The sequence below is a fragment of the Centroberyx gerrardi genome, chromosome 7 (assembly GCF_048128805.1).
Source record: "Centroberyx gerrardi isolate f3 chromosome 7, fCenGer3.hap1.cur.20231027, whole genome shotgun sequence".
Classification (NCBI taxonomy): Eukaryota; Metazoa; Chordata; class Actinopteri; order Beryciformes; family Berycidae; genus Centroberyx; species Centroberyx gerrardi.
The window spans coordinates 22275854-22297404 of record NC_136003.1 but is presented as its reverse complement, the minus strand read 5'-3'; the positions used below and the strand labels follow the sequence as shown (position 1 = coordinate 22297404).

The 21551-nt window shown below is 37.6% G+C and overlaps 1 protein-coding gene across 2 annotated transcripts; it reads left to right on the top strand.

The window, feature by feature from the left end:
- The first annotated feature begins 3364 nt into the window (after positions 1 to 3364).
- unkl (unk like zinc finger) lies at positions 3365 to 15957 on the top strand. Of its 2 annotated transcripts, XM_071920663.2 has the most exons (16): positions 3365 to 3467; positions 4113 to 4322; positions 6662 to 6838; positions 8043 to 8176; positions 9203 to 9338; positions 9430 to 9547; positions 10862 to 10946; positions 11050 to 11216; positions 11894 to 12082; positions 12971 to 13021; positions 13311 to 13488; positions 13603 to 13692; positions 13804 to 14040; positions 14533 to 14720; positions 14834 to 15091; positions 15264 to 15957. In XM_071920663.2, exons 1-16 carry the CDS (start codon positions 3403 to 3405, stop codon positions 15417 to 15419), a joined length of 2439 nt encoding a protein of 812 aa, XP_071776764.2. In that variant the 5' UTR covers positions 3365 to 3402; the 3' UTR covers positions 15420 to 15957. The 2 variants fall into 2 exon arrangements, with proteins under 2 accessions (XP_071776764.2, XP_071776766.1); XM_071920665.2 differs by lacking the exon at positions 11894 to 12082.
- Positions 15958 to 21551: the final 5594 nt, after the last annotated feature.

Below are 21551 nucleotides of genomic sequence, written 5' to 3'. Positions count from 1 at the left end.
TTTGGAAAATCCATGGTCATGTACATTATATTGAATATACAGCATATTCCCATTCTTATTTACATTCTTACAAGAACTAGGAATGTTAAAGAGGTTGCTTTGCATTATTTAGCACTGAATAAGGAAGCTTTTTCATTGAGAGTATAGGAAAATATATCACACCTAGAATGGAGATTCTCTATCAATATACGAAACTTGTTTATGGCCGGACTGCGGTGGGCCTGAGCTGTATTTGTAGATGAGGCAGCAAGAGATAACGGCTTGACTGGGAAAAGCAGGAGTCCAAACCGCAAACTGTTATTCCAGCTGTGACAATCCAGCAGCCTGGGAAACCAGCTTTGAGGATTGTTTGAACAATTGTTTATAGGAGGTCTGCAAAAATGTCAAACTTGTTGTGGTGCATCATGATACCAAAGGCTCTCTTTTGCGCAATGTTTCAAGTACAAGAATTTTACAAGGAATTTTGTATATGCTCATTGTGCAGGAAAGCATTCAACATGTTTTACCTTTCACAGTTTTGTCTTTCACACTGTTACGACTGAGTTGAGTAAAGCTTATGGATTTGTGTTTGGCACGTGGATGCAAATGTGCGTAACAGCTATACTCTTGTGTAAACAGCACATCGATGTGACTGGAGCAAAGCAACGGAGGGCACCCAGACAGGAAGTCGGGCAAGTAATAATGCAATGAGGACTGTCAAGTTCATTGATATAAACAAGCAACACCTAGACGCTTGGAGCCAAGAACCACCAAGTTCAACCCCATAAGATCACCCATGTATCACACACACACACACACATGCATAGGCACACACATGCAAAGGCGCTGTGAGAAGAGGTTGACAGTGGACTGTGTGTACAGCTGGGACTACTGAGTAAGGTTAAAGGTTTGTGGTAACAGACGTCATAGACAGGAAAAAGGGTGTGACTTTTCCCCTTGCTTACATTTACAAAACTTCCTCTGGACGATGCTGGATTAAACAATCAGTGTGTGACCAATTTAAAGTGAAAATGCACTTAATAACAGATTAGAAACAGTATCTTTAAGTGATTCCTATATGATCTAGGGCTGTTTATTCTATATTTGTGGAGATGACCCTTCATCACCCTTGATGATGTCATCAAGAGGCAAATCCTGGAGCTTGTTCACTGGCAGTGAATGACAGATCAACTTTGTACACAGAGTAATTTTACAGGCACATAGGCTCATTTTCAGGCTCATACCTGTTAACCTGACAATGCAGCACATCTGGACATCGAAGCTCAACCAAATATTCCTCAAATTCAGTTTCCAATTCATTTTCAGTGGAGCAGGTCCAGGTTTTGCCTGTTGATGACATCACAGATGAGAGGTTTAGGATAATTGTTTTTTTAATTTACAGGTCTGCAATCTGTTAGAACTGCATATATAAAATATGCAGAAACAGAGCAAGCAAAATATTGCTGCATCATGCATGAAAATGGTGAGTACAAAAAAAAAAACTTACACAAGAAAGGTACTGGACATTATCAACCTGTACACTGAGTGGGGGTGGGACATGTCAAAGTAATTACAACTAGATAGTCCAGGGCTTATGCATAATTACAAGGCAGTGCACGCTGTGGACCTCAGCAGCTGAATAATGGATTAGACTTATAATTGCATTTGTAAATTAAAATCCCTTACAGGAAAAAAAAAAGAGCTGAAGAAAGTAGATTAGCTTCCCAGATATACAGTAGGAAAGAAAAAGGGTTAGAATTACACATCCTGCAAGCAAGCAGGAATTTAATCTTGAGATTGGCTAATCGGCAAATCAATTGTTTACATTGCCAAGAGATTCTTGATATCAAGGAGATGGAATGTATCACAATATTAAACTTGATCGTTAACTTCACCAAAAACGTAAACACAAATTTGCAAATCCACAAAAACGCAAAGAGTTTTGGGGGGTGGAGAGAGAGAGAGAGAGAGAGAGAGAGAGAGAGAGAGAGAGAGAGAGAGAGAGAGAATGAATGAATACTGAGTTGAAATGGATAGAAAACAGAGATAGACAGGTAACGTGTGTCCTCTGGTAAACCATAAAAAAGATGTAGGCTAATCACTGCAAAAGTTTGAGATTTTATCATAATAAACAAACATACAGGCCATTAACCAAGAAGTAGAGACCTTATCATTTCCCAAACCAGAACACATTTACTTTATCTGTCTACTGATTACATCATTCTTTGTGGTTGTTATAAGCACTAAATATATAAGGTAGCCATTAATATGTAAAAAATAAAATAAAATCATAGAATGTGCATTCTAAGTGGCCATGAGGCAATTCTACAACAATATTATTTCATGTTAAACCATGGCCTGGGAGAATACCCTACTGAAACTCCTATCCCAACTTTTCCATCACAGTTCTAATTGGATTTAGACACTGAGGAGATAAAAACTGCACTTTGCCTGCCTCTGTGTCCTGGCAACTCCACAGGGTGGCGATAAAGCAACACACACACTCAGTAGCACAACACTATAATAACACTATTAATACACTCTTGGTGTTTAAAGTCCTGCTTTTAATGCAAGGAGCGATGTGAGCTGAGATGTGTAACTGTAGTCCTGAACATTCAAAAATCCCCCGTGTATGTAAAAATATTACGGAAGTAAAATGTCTGTGTTGAGCAGAGAAATAATAGCGTTTATAGAACACAGTATAAAAATGTAGATACATGTCATCTATCTATTTATACTGTGTTCTAGCTCTTCCAACCATATAGCAGAAATATGGGAGACAACAGGATTGTTTTGCTTTAGCCAGGCTATTTTAATATGACTCCATGTCCACAATAATAATCTTCCTATATTGATTATAATTAGTTCTGTGCTGCTAAAAACACAATTGGGTTTTACTGTAATTAACTTTGTTGTAAGTTATATATTTTACGACCTTGTGCATTTTAAAAATGGCCGTTCTGGTAAAGTTACCACGTCTTGTTCATGACAGAATTCTGTTTAAGCGGGTAGTTCCAGGCGTCAGTTCTGATTGGCTGAGTCGCGTTCGAAGCTGTTGTAAACAAAATACCCCATAAACGCACACCTGTCAACGTATAAGAGCTCATTTAAATATTAATACGCTAACCCTAAATCAGCATTCATACTGACACAAACGGTATAGATTATTTTTCAACTACTGTCGATTAAAACTAAAAGACCTCGTGGTTTATTGCTGAAGTATTTGTCAATATGAAAATGAATGTGTGGATTCTCTCAGGAATTAACCCAAGTGACAGACCCAACCGGCAGGGGCGCCCCCTGCCACTCTACCATGATCTCTACTTCACCGTAGTGACCGTGCTGCTGCTGTGCGGTGGCGTGGAAGACGTGCATGCGAGCAACAGATATACGCGCATGCGCATTCCATTGTTTTGACTGAAAATGCCGTCGGTTTCGAAAACGGCGGCCAATGCTTCTCCTCAAACAGAGAAACCAACCCACTATACGTGAGTAAAGCTACTGCAATAAACAACGAAATTGTCTATTACCGAATATTTTTATTTTGAACATGCAGCTATGTGCATTTGCAATTCTTGCATTCCGTAACTCCTCTCTCTGCGTTAAAAACATGGTGCTTTTCCTGGCTTTGTGACTACCTACATTAGCAAATAGCGATTGCACGCTAACGATATCAATCATGATGTTGGTGACATAGAACTGTTAAATCGTTAAATTGACAAGCCAACCGTCATTAGAATTATGTATAATTGTTTCATATAGTTGAATACTTGTTTTGAATAATTTGTTAAATATTATACCGTTAACTTGCCTTGCTAAATGATTAGCCAGGAACTCGCTAACCAGTCCGCTTGTAAATAGCTCGGCCTTATTTTGAGTTCCTTCTTGCTACGCACATTTGTTGACGTACGCTCTGGCTGATTCAACCAGTGTTACGTAGAAATGTAAGCGTATTGTTTCTGGTAATAGCCAGACAACGTTGGTGACCCAAGGCATTTTGTAGGCTACACCACTAGCAACACGAAACCTCGCTATCGCTAAACTTTTTTCTTTGCCCGCGACTTACCTGGTAGTGTATTCATAATAAAATCTGGTGCCTAATGCTACGTTTTTGTTTCCCCTCATTATTTCAGCTACTTGAAGGAGTTCAGGACAGAGCAGTGCCCGTTGTTCCTCCAGCACAAGTGCACGCAGCACAGACCCTTTACGTGCTTTCATTGGCATTTTCTCAACCAGCGACGAAGACGACCGATCAGGAGAAGAGACGGAACTTTTAACTACAGCCCCGATGTTTATTGCACGAAATACGACGAGACTACAGGCATTTGCCCAGATGGAGACGAGTAAGTGCGGGTTTCAATTATTGATATCCTCCCGCTTCCTGAATATGTCAGTTTGTTGATGCTGCTGCTGTCAGATTACTAATGCAATGCAAACGTGTTTGGCATGAAGACTGTTGAAGCTGCGTTTGGTAAAACAAATCAGTGCTTGAATCAAGGATAATAGCGCCAAAGCATTTAAATCAGTTCCCCAGGACACGTGTGCAAGTGTTTCCTCAGCATGTTGTTCACTGTTTGGCCATGGAAGTATATTATATACTGTGACGTGTGTTAAATGAGGGGAAACGGGATTGAACCGTGTCTGCACACAGTTTACTCTCACTGGCCTAGAAACAAACTATAGACTCTTTGATTGTGTGTTAATAGATTCCTCTGTAATTGTTTTATAGCAGTGGTGAGTAAGGCTACTGGAATTATTGTCAGTAGTGGCCTATAATGTTTCTCTTAAAACGCTGGAGAGTATAATATTTTCTTAATTTGTCAAGTTCTCTACTACATTCCTCATTGTACTTGCACTTGGTTGGCATGACTACACCTCTTGGTTGGCATGACTACACTTGAAAGTTTAGTCCGGCTGCCCACCAAGAATACATCCACTGCTGCCACTAACATTTTCATGTGGTGTCTCTAGCACATATTTTGACGGCACAAATATTTTGGTCCCAAGCTAAATTTTGTCTTAACAGTGTCACACAGTAATTAATATCTTGCTTATTGAAATCAATTTGTTATTGGGTTTTAATAGAAATCAAGAGTTTGCTGCAGTAGTTGATGAAAAGTAAATTCGGCAGCTCAGTTCACATCACCCTTACAACACATGTTGGTTTGCTAGTAGTCACATTTTTTTAAGTTTTAAAAAAAAAAAATACTTTTTCAATTATTATTTCAAAATGTATATTAATTAGGTTAAGTAATTTAGGTTAATTAGGATAATTATTATATTATTTTGCGCACACACCACATATATTTGTGCATGGTAAGAATATCTGGTTTTTCAGTTTTATGTGTGTAACCACATAACCGCCACAAAGTTTAGGTTAGTAAATACGGGCCCAGGTGAAGGGATTTCACATGTGGGATGGTGTTGCATCCCTTTAACAGAGATCAAGCTACTTGAGTCCATCATGGCACAGTGAAGCTGTCCTGGTGGCTTAAGGTGGTCCAACATCCTGTAATGACAAACTACTTTTGTTTCTTTATTTTGGTAGTTATATTTTGGTCTTTGCTGTTGTTTAATAATGAATGTTGTTTGATAAGCGTGCCTAGACTGATTATGTAAACTAGAACTTGCGTCCTGTTTTTCACATCCCTGAAAAAGAGGGATGTGAAATTTGCAGTAGTTATTATATAAATATTTTATTTCCTTTTAGCAGTCTGTTTCTATATGAATATAAGAATTAAATATTCTTATAATTATAATTGAGAAAATGGTGTAGCCCTTAATGCAACTCCACAGAGAAATAAGAAAATGTTGAACTTATGGAGAATGAACCACTGCAACTCTTCCCATTCCTCCTCTGCCAATGGCAGCTATTTTCGTATGACCTTATGTGTTGCTATAGCAACTGTTGCTACTCAAGAAAGGAAAATTTTGTGTATTCAAGAGGCTTATTGGCTATGCATTTCTTGAGGCATTGCCACTGAGTCAGCGCTGAATTCACAGTAGAATCCTGTTCATGAGTGAAAATGTGTGCAACTATCAGAATTTCCTCTTTAATGCAATTTAAAAGCATTGTGTGCTTCATAATGCATTGTTTGGAGAATTTTAAAAATGCTTGTGCAACGCTTGGCTGTTTCAGGCTTTTCATGAAGCTTGGTATGCCAATATGTTTCACAGTCCTACACATGTAATTATACTGAACAATGGCCTTTCACAGTGGGTTTAGAGGAATGCTGTATAATTGCTGCAGTATTAAACATATAATAAGACTTTATCTATAAAAAGCCTTTTTACCATGTTCCTCCTATTCTGACAAATCCAGATAGACCCTATGCAGAACCTCACTAATACCCACTAACCTCTCTGAATGGACGTTATTTGAACCAGCATAAAATGTTTAGATGACTGAAAAACATCGAAATGGCTGGACAAACATTGTTCAAAATATGAAACATGATTCAAAAAGGTGTGTAGCCTACAGTCCTTTCTTTAACTTGCAGCAGGTTCACGCAAATAATACAAAATAATGTTCTCTCTCACTGCATATTTTGTTCATTACAGCCATTTGGTTAACTGGTCAGTTTGGATTTTAGGTTTGGATAAGGGAGGTTGCACTGTATTGCCAAATCATTTTATTAATGCTGAATTGATAAATGTTTCTGCTGTATCTTTGCCCCTTTAGCTGTCCTTATTTACACCGGACCACTGGTGACACAGAGCGCAAGTACCATCTACGCTATTACAAGACTGGCACTTGTATCCATGAGACAGATGCTCGAGGGCATTGTGTGAAGAATGGCCTACACTGTGCTTTTGCTCATGGGCCACATGATCTCCGACCCCCAGTCTATGATATCAGGTGACATACAAAGCAAATAGTAGCCTCTCTTCTCGCTGCCAAACTTTTCTCTCACGAGCCACACAAGAACATGAACAGTTCAGCCAATTTAGATGTAATGGAAACAGAATACCTATATTGTCACTAAGATTGCTGGTTACAGCTCTCAGACCAGTTGGTGCGTGATTCTTACTCAGAATGTCGGTAAGTAATCGGGTAGCGCTCAACGGCAAGGATATGTTGCAGCTTTTAATTAATTTTCATGATGGACAAAAGTTTTTGGCCCTACGGCCTTCATCGGAGTCAGAAAACATTTTCTCCTAAATTAAATTGAATCAAATATTGTAAAATGTCCGCCGTCGAGTGCACCTCGATTCCTCTGACTAGAATACCTATGTGGTTGCATAACAACTGGTGAACAAGCTGATCACCTATCAGACCTTTTTTATCCGATGTATTCAAATATTCTTTACGCTCCAGCAACAGTGAAAAGCTTTCCTTCAAATGGACCAATAGGGGGCGTCATTTATCTTGGTATCTGTCTGCTGCATCTTATGAAATTTGATGAATGTGCTCAGAGTTTGTCTTAGTTTTGTGTTTTTTCATTTCACCAGTCAGGCAGTGATCTTCATGGACTCTGTCTCTTCTACACATAGAGATTTGCCTTAGTATCGTGTCTTTGCATTTGACAATGTATTGATAGTTAGAATTAGGTTCAGTTAAGTTTAATAACCTATAGTTGGTTTGTGCAATTAAACCTGGTCGACACACTGTTATTTAGAGCATGCACATCAAATTTCATTCAAAATCATTCAAAGTGGAGCCAATTAGGGAGTCTGTCCTTTAACCAGGACCAGGTTCAAGGCTCTGTGACAGCAAGCATGAAGTATGAAGTTTCCTTGAGCAAGACAATGAATCTCTTCCAGCTCCGGGGCTCTGAGTCACAGATGACCCTGCCTGCACTCTCGCCTCCCTGTGGAGCGGTGCAAGTGAAAAGAGAAATTTCTCCTTCAGGGATCAATAACGTTTGTTCTTGAAGGTTATTTTAAAGGAGTTTTTGGAGCTCTCATGAAACGAGTTGCTATCCAAAGGAATCCAACCAAAGATATTATCTGGTGAATCTAGCTCTGTATTCTAGATCAGGAAAGTCGTTCATCACTGGTTTTTTGTTTGTTTTGTTTTCGGAGGAATTATGCATTAGACTAAAATAATCTTGTGTTCACAGAGAGATCCAAGCACAAGAGGCCCTCCAAAATGGACAGTTGGGATCTGGGGAAGGTATTCCTGATCTGCAACCTGGTGTACTGGCCAGCCAAGCTATGATAGAGAAGACTCTGACAGAAGACCCCCGATGGCAGGGTGAGAAACGGATACTTTAGGGCCAGACAACAGGAATTAAAGGATAATTCTGTGTTTTGTTTTGTTTTTCAACCTGGGCCTTATTTTACTAGTTTTTGATGTCATGATGATTGATCGTGATAAAAAATTTCATCACTTACTTCACTGTAGAGCTTTTTGTTCCTCCAGTTCTCTGGGAGCGTTGCTGTCCAATACACACTCAGAGGGCCAAAGCAAGCGCCAACAGGAGCTGGACCCAAAAAATGTCACAGCACAGTAACACTCACACTGCAGTTCCAGTCTGTAAATAGCTGTGATTGAACAATTAACACAACATTTCAGTTATAATAGTCCATTTGATACTTTTTTAGTGTTGCTCACACACTTCTTTGTTTACTTTTCTGGCTGCCAGTCTTCTGCTGCCTTCAGGTCATGTTGGAAGAAGTTGAAGAACAGGATTTTGTTGCTTGAGCTCGGAAGCGTTCTTTATGCGTTTTAGGCTGCTCGTTCTCACTTTACATAAGTACGGTTTTAATACCTTAGACTGCTGACTTTGGTGGATTGAGGATTCTCTGCTATGTTTACCATTTGTGTTGACACACTTCCACAATTTGGGAATCCCGAATAATAATATAAATATTAAATAAACATAAAATAACATATCTAATACTGCAAAATGTGGAAGTTTCAGGCAATGGATAATTGGTAATTGGGTGTAGGCAGGTCCCATTGCAGTGTGAGTGTTGTGTGTTGTGTGTGTGTTGCTGTGTTGAAAGGACGTGTTTTAATCGCTTTTTGGGTTCAACTGCTAGAGATTATGTTGGCCCCTCTGAGTGTGTATTGGAGAGCAGCGCTCCTGGGGAACTGAAGGTACATAAAGCTCTACAGTGAAGTAAATGATGAAATTTTGAACACAATCAATTGTCATGATGGCTAAAGACTAGGAAAATAAGGACCAAGTTGACAGTAACCGGAATTATCCTTTTTTATTTGCCTATAAGATGGTGAAAGGAAAAATGACATTAATATTTGATGCCTTCCTTGCAGATACCAATTTTGTTTTAGCCAACTATAAAACGGATCAGTGTACTAAGCCCCCAAGACTATGCAGACAGGGGTACGCCTGCCCCCACTACCATAACAGTAGAGACCGAAGACGAAATCCCCGAAAGTTCAAGTACAGGTGAGACATGACTCCATTTAAATGAAAATAACGAGTGATATTAAGTGATGTAGCTGCAGTGTGTTTAAGACGTTCTGACTCTGACTCACAGGTCGACTCCGTGCCCTAATGTGAAGCATGGGGACGAGTGGGGCGAGCCCTCCAAGTGTGACAGCGGGGACAGCTGCCAGTATTGTCACTCTCGCACCGAACAGCAGTTTCACCCAGAGGTGAGCGAATCGTTTTTTCCCTCACAACATTATTGGGTCTATATACCACAACTGTTTTTTACATATCGGTGTCACATTGAATGGTCAAATAATCTTTCATAGATTTAAATTTTTCAATATTTCAGTGTATTATGAATGTATTGTACAAATACATGTATGTATTTATTTTATAAATTTTTCTCCACAAAAATCTGGGATGATATTATTGTTTGGATTTTTATACGCCTACTGGTACACAATGAAGTAATAATTAAAAATACAATTAAAATCAAAAACTTAAAATCTAAGTGCTTGTTTGACAAAAGTCAAACAACACAATTTGATAAAGATTTTACTGCAAAATATGTAGAATTTAATGCTTGTATCAACCAAAAAGGTTCACTTTAAAATTTTAACCAAATATAAATCATTGAAACATGTTGATTGAATCCAAAACAATCACATTCAGTTGTTTGATGGGTAGACATATTTCCCTTCCACTGAAGTTGTTCATTGCCAGACTAGAAGGATGCCAACAAGCAAAAATTAGTAATAATGGTAACTTAGCAACTTCTCTTTGCATCGTTGGCACCAGGGTTTTCATGCTGAGGTGGCTCTACTGTGGAAATCAGCAGGGACTGCAAGATTTGATTAGGTTTCAGTTCATAGGGCTTCAATTTGATTGTGGAATGATTCTCTGTGTGTTATGGATTCAATCTTATTCAATTGGGTTTTTTTTCCCCAATGATGGCATAATACCGTTAAGCCCCCTACGTGCCACCCTGCATGATTAAAATCTGAGTCCTTTGAATTTACTTCAGTTGCATTCCTTGTTTATAAGTAGCTGTAAATGGAAAGTGACACAGGTCTCAAAGCAGGACATAGAGAGCCCAGCAGAGATTCAATAAATGAACAAATGGACCACACAAACTGAACAGTGTGCCACCAGAGAGGATTAGTAAATTCATTAAAAGAGCCCACACAAACACGGAGAAATGCGTACCTGTCATAACTCTATAAGGAATACAACAAGCCAACAGCCCAAGGAATTGGGCTGTTGGCTAACTTGACCGAAGTGATGAGAACATACACACAGAAATCACCCATGTGATCCTGGTAGATTGTTTGCTCTGGTTCTCAAAATATAAATATAAAAGTATTTGTGAATCTCTTTAATGTTTGTTGTGGCCTTTAATGACAGTATAGCTTCACTGATGCAGCACTGTAGCTAATCAGTCCCATTCAGAGGTAGATTTGGCATTGACAGTGTTTTTTTTAATGCAGACATCCTACTCTGTATCTGATTGGCTTGTTATTCATTCTTCTTTTTTTAAGATCTACAAATCTACCAAATGCAATGACATGAGGCAAACTGGATACTGCCCCAGAGGACCGTTTTGTGCATTTGCACATGTAGAAAGTAAGTGGTGGTCCGTCAATACCAACTACTGTCTAAATAGTCATCTTATGAGCTACTTGTTTATGCAGCATGTGCATTTGAATGTTTGTTTTAATCCTTTCAGGAATTCCCTCTACAGAAGAGACCATGAGCTCATTGCTGACAGCGATACAGTCAGGTTCACAGTCCCAGCTGGGCTCTCAGCAGTATTCAGAGTGTCCAGTCAGTGAGTGGAACAGTGGAGGAAACTCCACTACCAGCGCAACCAGTAGCAACGGCCAAGTAGGAAGTGTATGTTTTCAGACCTCTGTTGATACATCTACCCTCTGTCTGATATCAAAACTGACTTTTAGGGTGTTGGCTTGCAAGAGTAAGACATTGTCCTAGAATTTGCCAATATTTTTGTTGAATTCTGAGTTGTCAAGCTCAAGGAAAATGCAATCCTATAACATCATCAAAGTGCATTGGATTGCCTGAGATGGTTTGAATTTTCCTGTGCATTAATTATGTAGAATTTTATAAAATTTTATGGAAATGTCTGCTTTTGTAGAGTAACTACCTAAGTGTCAATTCAACAGAACTTCTTCCTTGAAATCCATCAGTAGGATGCAAGCCAGGCATTTATCTGTCTACATTGTTTCACATTTTGTCATTTTCCCTGTTTCCTTTTTCGCATCTCGATGTGTCATTATTACTCTTTTTGCTGCTTTACATTTCATCACTGTGTTAGTTTTAGAGAACAGAGGCAGCTTGTGTCTCAAAGAGAGAGTGGAAAATTGAAGAGGATACTTAAGTAGTGGAAAACAGCAAGCCTGCACTTTAATGTTATTTTCCCAATCTGATGTAGATATCAGTATAATTCTAGCAGTCGTCACCTTTCGTACTCCACTCAGAATGATGGATTTTTTATTTTTTTGGATCATCATCATCATCATTTTATTAAGATCATGTGCACTTCTCTTCCTCAGGTTTTATGTTCTAATAGCCCAACTGTAACGCCAAGCTCAGGAAGCAACAGTTTGTTATCCCCAGTGGGATCCATCAGCAGGCCCAAATCCTTAACTAATGGTAGTTTATGTTCAGAGTCCTCCACATCCAGTGTCTCATCTCTGACGTCTAACTATCCTAAAGCTCCGGGCTTTGAACGTGAGGATCAGGTACACAGACTGCTCTCTTCAGCTTCAGGAAGACCACTACACATAGATAACCTAGGGCTTGGCACTTACTGTATCATGCTCATTCATTTTGACTCATTGTTTCATTATTTGTCATTAGTCTTATTCTTTTGCATTTCATTAGAAATTTCATGCTCATAAATCCTTGTTTTTCTGATTTCAGGCCATAGTTTTTAGGCTATTTCATGTGTTAAAGTATTTTCCTCGCTGCTTAACAAAACACATTTCAGTAGAATATTCACAAGTAGTGCAGATTTTGCTTTTTTCCACCAACACCACATACCTCTGATTCATAATCAGAATTGATGAGATGTTTGAGGTGGCACTCGATAATGCATTTGAAGTGGGTTCTTCATAAAATATGCCAGGTCTAAACAGTATTGAGTATATTATGCCTGGGTGGCTGCTTTTCGCCTTTGAACTTCCTTATATTTTTCATTTGGTGTGCCTTTCTGGAGTGATATTTATGATAAAGGTTGCATATTTATACATTCTGAGAGGCACAATCTTGGGGTCAGACTACTAAGTGATTTTCACACTGCACACTAGGCCAGGGCGGTCCTTAGCTCTACATTAAGAGTTGCCCTGAGGCCTATTTAGCTACTTTCCACCCTCTTCCAGGTAGTCCAAAGATGGGCCACTCATGTTGCGATTAACCCAGAGCGGACTAGCCAGCTCTGGGCTGAAGTCATAGTTCTCCCTATTTGGAAAGTGTAAGTGTAAAAGGATAAGCCTGGGTTTAAATAGGTTCCTAAAAGGTCGTTAGCCCGGGCTAAATGCAGTGTAAAAACGACTTTAGTTGATAAAGGTTAGTACCTGAGATTTTTGTCATTGAAATGTGCTGTTTTTGTGTTATTCAATCATTTTCAGATCAAGAATAAGGGACTGATGGATCAGAAATTGATGGACCAAGACAAACAGGTTTGTGTTGATATAGGTTACTTTTACTTTGTGTGTCTGTAGACACTCAATATCACTGCAATATCACACAGATGCTGCACTTGACCAAGCCATGAGGAAGATTTGCCATAAGCACTTGCAGAGCGCGAGGTCATAGATTGTTTATATAATGTTGATAGCTGTTAATAGCTGACCTGTCTGTCTTGACTCTTATTTATGCCTGGTAAAGGGCCTCAGATTTCCTCCTAGTTAACTCAAACTGTAATTAATGCCATTAGTAAAACAACACCTTTGTGTGCTTCCCTTTTAGACACAAAATACTGTATTCTCTGTGGTGAACCCTTTGGCATCAAGCATTACCTCCAGTATAACATCCAGCTTGGCCTCTAGTATTGGCTCAGATAGTTCTTCACCCACCACCTTATCAACAATGAATGCAAAAGCCACCCCTTTCTATCCAGGGAGCAATACAGTGGAGTCTGTTATAGGTAAGTGGACACAAAGGCGACTGTAAATGGGGTCAACTTTGATGTGCTGAACCCTGACATCCACCATTCTGTATTTTGTTGTCAAATCTCAGTCCAATGTTTTCTTCCCCACAGGATCTGCGCTTGACCTGAACTTTAGTGACATTAATGTTGCATCTCTTGATAAGGAGTTAGAGGAGCAAGACAACAGCGTAGGATTGGCAAGTAAGAACACCTAGTTTGTACAATTGCTTGTTGTTTGACTTTTTCAGAAGTAGTCTAACCAATGTTTATATTAAAAAAAGAGTAATAACACTATTTCCTTTCTCCCTGTAGGTCAAAGGGTGCTAGCTGGATCTGCCCCAGTTAACATTCCTGGCTCCCTTGCAAGATCCTCCTCGTTTAATTCCTCATCATCGCTCTCCACCTCCCCTCTGAGCTCCCTGTCCCAGTCCCTGTCCCAGTCCCTGCTGTCTGGGATGGTATCGCAGCCAAATCAACCTTCAGCCATGTTAGCCAAGCAAGAGCACGGCCTCCTGGGAACACCTAACTCCTCTTCCCAGAACTCTCTGGGTAAGTTGATAGCATCAGACATTTAGCTTGAACTGGAAAGCATTTAAAGTAGATTTGGATTGAAAATCTACTCTGAAATATCTCAATAAGAATATCTAAAGATTCTTATTCATTACTAGTACATTCACAAATTATATATATATATATATATATACAAATATATACTATATATACGTATTTGAAGGCGCTTCCTTCCACTTTATTTAAACATTTAATCTAGTCCCATACATAATAGTCAGATTATAGACTTAAGAAATACAGCTATTTGAGAAAAAATTACACATTTCCCAATGATTAAATTGAGAAAATAAGAAAACTGAAAGGAGGCTGTACCCAGTTTCTCAAAACTATGGATTAAAAGGAGTTTCAGTTAATCATCAGACAGACTTGTCACAATCTAAACTTGCTCTAAATGATCATTTCCATTTCTGCGCAGAGCCACTACTAACTTGGTGTGCTTGGTCTTGTGATCTTCTCGCATCATCTACCTAGGCTTGAATGGAGGAGCTAGCAACATATGGGACTTTGTAAGTGGCAGCTTTTCCCCCAGTCCATCTCCAGTTTTCAGCAGCGTAACATCCACAACCAGCAGCGCTGATCTGGCCCGCCTGTTTCGAGAGCTGGATGAGGCCAAGAGGAAGATCAAACAGTGGGAGGAGGCCTGGCACCAGGTCAAACAAGTCAGTGTCCTCTTGAATTCACACAGCATTACGTGTCCCAGTGTAACACAATACCTTTTCATTTTCAACGGTTGCAAGTTTTTTTTACATCGCCAGATTCCACTTTGTTCCAGGCTTGTGAAGCTTGCCAGAAAGACGCTCACGAAGCAAAGGAACAAGCAAAATCAGCCGAGGCAGAGCGGCAGCTGGCAGAACAGAAGTGGGAGGAGACAGAGCGCAAGCTGAAAGAGCTCCAAGGGGACTTTGATGTGCTTTGTCGCACCCCTGGAACACCTCTATTACGCAGCTACGGAGAGCTGGACCAGCTCCCCTTGTCTAAGCTTCACTCCATCCAGAGTCAGCTGCGTAATGACCTCGACCTTATAGACGGGGTAAGAAAGACTAGATCACACATAGCATTTCATTTGTAGCATCTGCATAATTAAAACCGTTTATCAGGCTATCACTCAAACCCATGTCATCAAGCATGCTCATTTGAAAAGTCTGCATGAACTCTGTTTTCCTAAGTTGCAGCTGATACTCATTCTTTTCTCCCCCCAACAGGTAATATATCAGCTTCAGTCAAAGAAATGTATAGTTTGCCAAAAGCATGATCGTTGCATTGTTCTGCAGCCTTGCCAACATTATGTTCTATGTGAGAACTGTGCACCTAGTAAAACAGAATGTCCCTACTGTAGAACAAAAATATTGAAGTGGTGATGTACAATTATTCAAGGTACTATTTAAAGAATTAGCCCTTTGAAAACTACTAATACATATTATGCTACATTTTCTTAATAGCAATTTGTGTTTCATATAGTGATTGAATTAATAATTTAGAGTTAAATAAATGATGTTTGACTGGTAAAACAAGCACTATTATGAATTGGATTGTGTAAAAGGGGATTCAATCATTTTAGTTTTTGCTCGTTTTAACGTTTGCGCTCTACTAATATCACTCCGACAGCTTTCTGTTGGAAAAGTTCTCCATTTAGAAATGATAAGAACATCATATCACCTTGCGATGCTCTTTTGATCATCATACTATTCTGAATTGTATCTCAAATCTTTAATATTATGATTCAGACACTCTATGCACATGCGTCTTGTATCCAGATTTCATTTACGCTTGGTTTTACAAATGCACCTCAACTAACCATATACAATGCTATTGAGCTTTCCTCAAACAAAATGCAAACATGCATTGCCAGCCTGACAAGTTTCTCTTGCAGTAAGTGCAAAATTGTAAATCATGTATTTTAGATAAAATCTTCCAGTCTCTACAGAGATTGTAACACTGCATACAGTGTTACAATCAGTGTACAGTGATGCAATTTTATTTTATTTATTTAAATTTTGTTTTGTTAACACAGCTGAATGCACAATGACAGAAATAACTGATTAATTTGATAACTTTTTTATTTTTTTTTTCCTTCACACTTAAAGCAGCCTCAGGGCTTTAAGGCATTTCAGTCCAAACTTAAACCCCCTTGTACTTGCTTTACACAGAAATGCTTAGCACATCATAGATCCAGCTATTCAGTCTAAAAGCACTTTTTTTTTTTTTGGAGTAAATCTGTTACATCACATCACACATCTGTATATTTGGAGATGGAAAGAAATCTCTTTGAAACGCATCTTTATCTCACATACTCTCGGTCTATGAATCATTTGCTCAGTTAGTTTGAAAGTAGAAAAGGTTGTCAAACAAATCAAGCTTTTTTTTTTATTAACCTTCATATAATATCCAGGGGTGCTGCCCTGTAGCTGCCCCTGACCTTTGACCTCCCCGTGGAGGGGGAATGCAAGACAAATTTCATCTTTAGGGATCAATAGATTCCCACAAAATAAATAAATATACAGAAATATAGACAAAGCCATTATTGACAAGTTTAGCACCACAGGCGATGCCAAACTCATTCAAAATTTGGGACCTCAAGCGCTATGTGAAAGGAAGTCACTATAATTTTCGACAAGTACTGCCAGTAAATTATAACATTCATCACAAACTAGTCCGGTGGCGATGTGAAACATAAAATGGGCAAAACTCAAAAGTGATTGTTCTTTATTTAAAGGGGAATACCTGTAAACCACACATCATTCATATGGTCTGTGACAGTCCAATTAGTATTTGTGAACAAATATTCAATGCTAGAAACCAGAGATCCAAGCAGCCGATTTGTGACTGAGCTGCTCCATTTCCAGTAAAAACTGAATATGCAGATTTGTAGAATGCTTGTCCAAATACTCACTTCCAAATGACCTTTAGTGCTCAACCAGACATGCATCTGTACCTCAGTAGTGAAAGGTCAGTAATACACACCAAACTAACCTAGGAAATGGTAAAAATACACAAATGCTGAAATTTTGCACTATTCCTCTTTAACTAAAGCTCATTTTTTTAAACCCCAAATCTTCATAGATATCATGGTTCATTCTTTTAACCAACCAGTCAAGCATCAATTATGACCAATTTTCTGAAGAAATTTGAATTCTTATTAAAGCACTTTGTTGACCTGGGACTTTGTTAAAGGGTATATAGAAATTTGCTTTAAGCTGCTTTGTAGTTTTGTTTTGTTTTTTTCTTTTTTTAGATTTATACTTTTTTTTTCCTATATAAGCTAATGTCTGAAGCTTTTGTGTGTACTGTGAAACATAATTTGAATATTTCATGTTTCCTATTGTTAAATCATGGTATGGTTCTATATATTAGTTAGCTTTCATAGAAAAGTACTTAATAGTTTCTACTTTTCATAGTTAAATTTATAAAATTTCAATCAAATAAGTGCAAATTTAAAATGCATTTTAGGCATAACCAGCAGCTGTAATATCAGTAAGGCACATGCTAAATGTTAAGGCAGTTATTCAATCAGTTAGTTTTTGTCTTTTAGAGATTTATATAGCCTAGCCGTTAGAGGAGCATGTATTGTATTTGCTAATGCCTGAAATGGTGAATTTTGTAGGAATCTAGCCTCTTGACCTTGTCTAGAACATATCGGCCTCTCACTCTCAAGTGCCTTGCCTTAGATGAAAAGCTATGTGTAGGATTGTCAGAGCAAACACAAGTAGTTACAGCTTGTGCACAATTGTCTGCAAAATGTGTCGAGTTTAAGTTTGCAGAAGCGTTCACATACTGTATGTGTGTATGTGTATATATATATATATATATATATATATATATATACACCATAGTGTATTTTGGCCCAATCCCGTTTAAGTATTTCTACGGATAATAATTATATGAAAACAAATTTTGTCAGTGCCTGTGTCCTGACTTCAACCATCAAAATGAATCCCCCCACCATTTCTTGGCAGTGGTGCTCTTTTGGTGCAGCTTCAGTCTTTGAAATTAAGTTTTTCAATTTAACATTTGGGAGTATGCAAACATAGTATTCACTATATGGATTTGTATAGCAACAACAAAAAAGGCTTTTTTAAACAGTTGAGTGATTTTAGTTTTATTGTCATACATAATTCTACAATGAATGAAGAATTCTGTGGTTAACATGTAAGTTGGGTTTTCAATTACGACAGTGTATTGTGCTTAGGTTACTCTAATTGAAATGACCTTCTACTGTGTTTAAAAAAAAAAAAAAAAGATTTTTCTTTTTATTCTTGCTTTAAGTTCAATAGAAAACCACGTATCTCCAGGTACACCTTTTGCTACTTACAAATATGGGAAAATGCATTGTTTACATTCACATAAATGGCAATTAAGCAACTCAGAGGAAAAAAATATCTTCAAGAAAGATTATGGTATTTAGCTTCTTCGTGTTTATCTTATGGCATAAAAGGCAGGCTAAACACTTCTGGTATTGCATGTGTTATATTATGCGATATGTTAACCAGCTAAAAAAAAAAAAATCAGTTCGCACTGTCACACTGCCAGAACATTTGTATTGACTTATTTTTAGTGTACTAAAGGCTTATTAACTTCACTTCTGCAAGCTTTGCTGCTACTGGAAAAGGTATTAATGTAGTTTCTTGTAATACATTTAGATGTTTGAATGTTGTTGTGCATACACAGCTCAGATTTCAGAAACTATGAAATAATCAGTCTTCTGCATCTAACTCGACTAAACCTTGTTTGATTGAATTATTCTTTTGTAAATCCGTTTAAGTCAAATTTTGGTACTTTTGTAAATCGCTTAGAATGATGTCACAGACCTGTACTGCTGTAGAATGTCCCAATTTTTTCAATTGGTTGAAGGTAAATGTGTTTTTGTTGCATTTCTTTTTTTCCCCATCCACTGAATTGCAGTGTGTGGCGCAGCTGAATAGTTTCCTCTTTACTCCTAATATCACAGGGTCTTTTGGTCTATTTTATTTTGCCTGTGAAGCCAACTAAATTCATGATGTCTAGTGTGAAATTCTAAAAATGAACCAAAGTGGTCTAGTAACTGTCCAAATATGTATTCTAAAGGGGAAAATTTACCCTTCAACAGAATTCACATTGTTACTATTATTAAGATTTTGGGCAGATCAGTGTAGATTTGCAAACAGCATTAAGTCTCGCCCAAAGCTAGAAATGCCAAGACAGAGAGCCAAGGATGACATCAAGAGACACATTCAAGAGTTGCTGCATTGACGCTAAATGGGAGACTGACTGCGTTCAGCGCCACTCTGAATTAAAGCTTATTTAGAATGTACAAGATCAGACAAACATTCTGAATCCACAAATTGCATCTCACATTGATCGTCAATGGAGCAGCTCTGTGTTTTGTTTCTTAATGACGTCACAGAAAAGTCTTACATCATGAATGACTTGAATTCTGTTTCAGGGTGGATTTTTGCTTTAATATTTCATTTAATAGGACATGATATTCTCTTAGTGAGTAAATGACAGAACTATGCCAATGGCTTTTGCTTACAACATTAATGGACTTAAAGCCCATTTTGCAGTTTTACCAAAGACCTGTACTGTTGTTATTTCTTTTGTATTACATTTCATCATTCATTTTTGTTATTTCATCAGTTAAGACACCTAATTTGACAAAAAATCACCTAGTACCTTAAATAGATAGACATGTTCATTAACAATAATTAATGGCATCTTCTTTTTTTTCTAACTTACAAGTTAGCTGTAGTGAGTTGATACACAAATGATCAAAAATGCATGGGTCGAATCCTTACTAAATGTGTATTTGTATATTTGATTTTGCATTAAGTATACATTGATGTTTATGGCAGGTTTGTGCAATATTGGCTAGCACAGGCTGACCGTAAACAAGGATTCAGTGTCAGTTGAAATGAGTGTTGTCTACAGTGAAGGAGTGTTTGAGGTGAATGACATTTGTGTTTTTGAAGTGGCCATATAAACTTCACTATAGTACTATTCTGAAGTTATTTTTTTTCTTGTTGATTTTGCTTAACTACATAATCTCAATCATTTTGGAATATTGATGGTTGTGCACTATATGCTGTCAAGATAGGCCTACAATGACTGTAAGGTGCTTTCTTTCCATTTGACTTTTTGTTTGCTCAATGATTTTACTTTCTGATTCAATTTCTATTTCTTAGTCATGGTCAAAATTAGTTTGTTTTATGTAAAATTACAAGGGACAAATGATGATTGTGACAAGCATCAATGGCAGATACAGACATAATTGAAATTGAGTTGTTTGTTATGGTAGTTTGTTGTTGGCCCTCACAATCTCTCTAGTGGCCCTAATCCAACTTTTCTAATGAGTAATCAGATGGACTTCCACCTGGTAAGCACAGCTTACATTTCTTTGTTACATTTGTTAAATCTATCTCTATAACGGACCAATTACACTTTCAAGTACATCTGTGCCTTTATGATGAAATTACACAATTTTGATTGGTGTCAAGGGAATCTTGCTCTCAGACTCTTTACTCTCCCAGTCTACAAATGACAAAATATAACAAATACCTAATTAGAATCAAAATTCCAGTGCCTTAGAATATTTTTGTGGACCATAAAGTGTTATAGAAATGTCATTGTTAAATGATCCTCCACATTCAGGCCACTTGAGCTGAAGGAGAAAGGACATTCAGATGGAATTGCTTTACCAGTTCCATAGGATGAAGCAAAGGTTATAATTGATAATCTGCTATCTCAGTCTGTATTTGCCATTCCATTTAAAAAAAAAAAAAAAAAAAAAAAAAAAAAAGCAATACCTACCATTGACTAAACAATTTTTTCTGATCTCAATTAGTCATTTATTGGCACCAAAAAAATCAATTATTTGTAAAGAAAAGCACCAAATAGGAAGACTCTTGTAAATTAACTGTAATACATGTATCATTATGCTCTGCATTGGAATAGTTTAATCTATTTTGCATTATTGTTAGTTGTTGTGTTGTCTTTTGTTTTTAATATTATGAAATGGAGCCTGAAGATTTATGCAATCTTGTACATGTATATGAGTATGATGTATGGAGCTGTTCAAATTCAGTAAAAATACTAGTACAACAAGTGTTGTCAAAAAAGAAATAAAATAATCTGAATGTGGAACCAGTTGTTCCATATACCGTAGATAATTTCAGTAGAAATGTTATTTTAACATTGAAGCCCTGAAATATTGAATGTATTGTTCTAAATTAGATATTCAATGAATAGGTCACTGGAATATTATGGAGAGCAGTTTAATTCATTATGATGTAGCATCTAGTTGTGAATTGCTATTCAATAAAATTTATAAGAACTAAAACATGCAAGTTTTCAAGTTTCTGTATGCATCAGCATAATGAGGAAAGGGTAAGGAAGGAAATGTATTTTTCTCAGGGTAATATAATGATTTAATGGAGAACAACGTGTTAAATCTGAGGAAACTGCATTTCACAGATTTATTTACCTTGATGTCAGTGGATTTAGACATTTATTTATAA

Bases quoted from the DNA above. Each gene is read 5' to 3' on its own strand.
- unkl (XM_071920663.2), top strand. From the start codon at position 3,403: ATGCCGTCGGTTTCGAAAACGGCGGCCAATGCTTCTCCTCAAACAGAG. The intron at 6,839-8,042 runs GTGACATACAAA...TTGTGTTCACAG, and splicing joins CCCCCAGTCTATGATATCAG to AGAGATCCAAGCACAAGAGG. The intron at 15,092-15,263 runs GTAAGAAAGACT...TCCCCCCAACAG, and splicing joins ACCTCGACCTTATAGACGGG to GTAATATATCAGCTTCAGTC.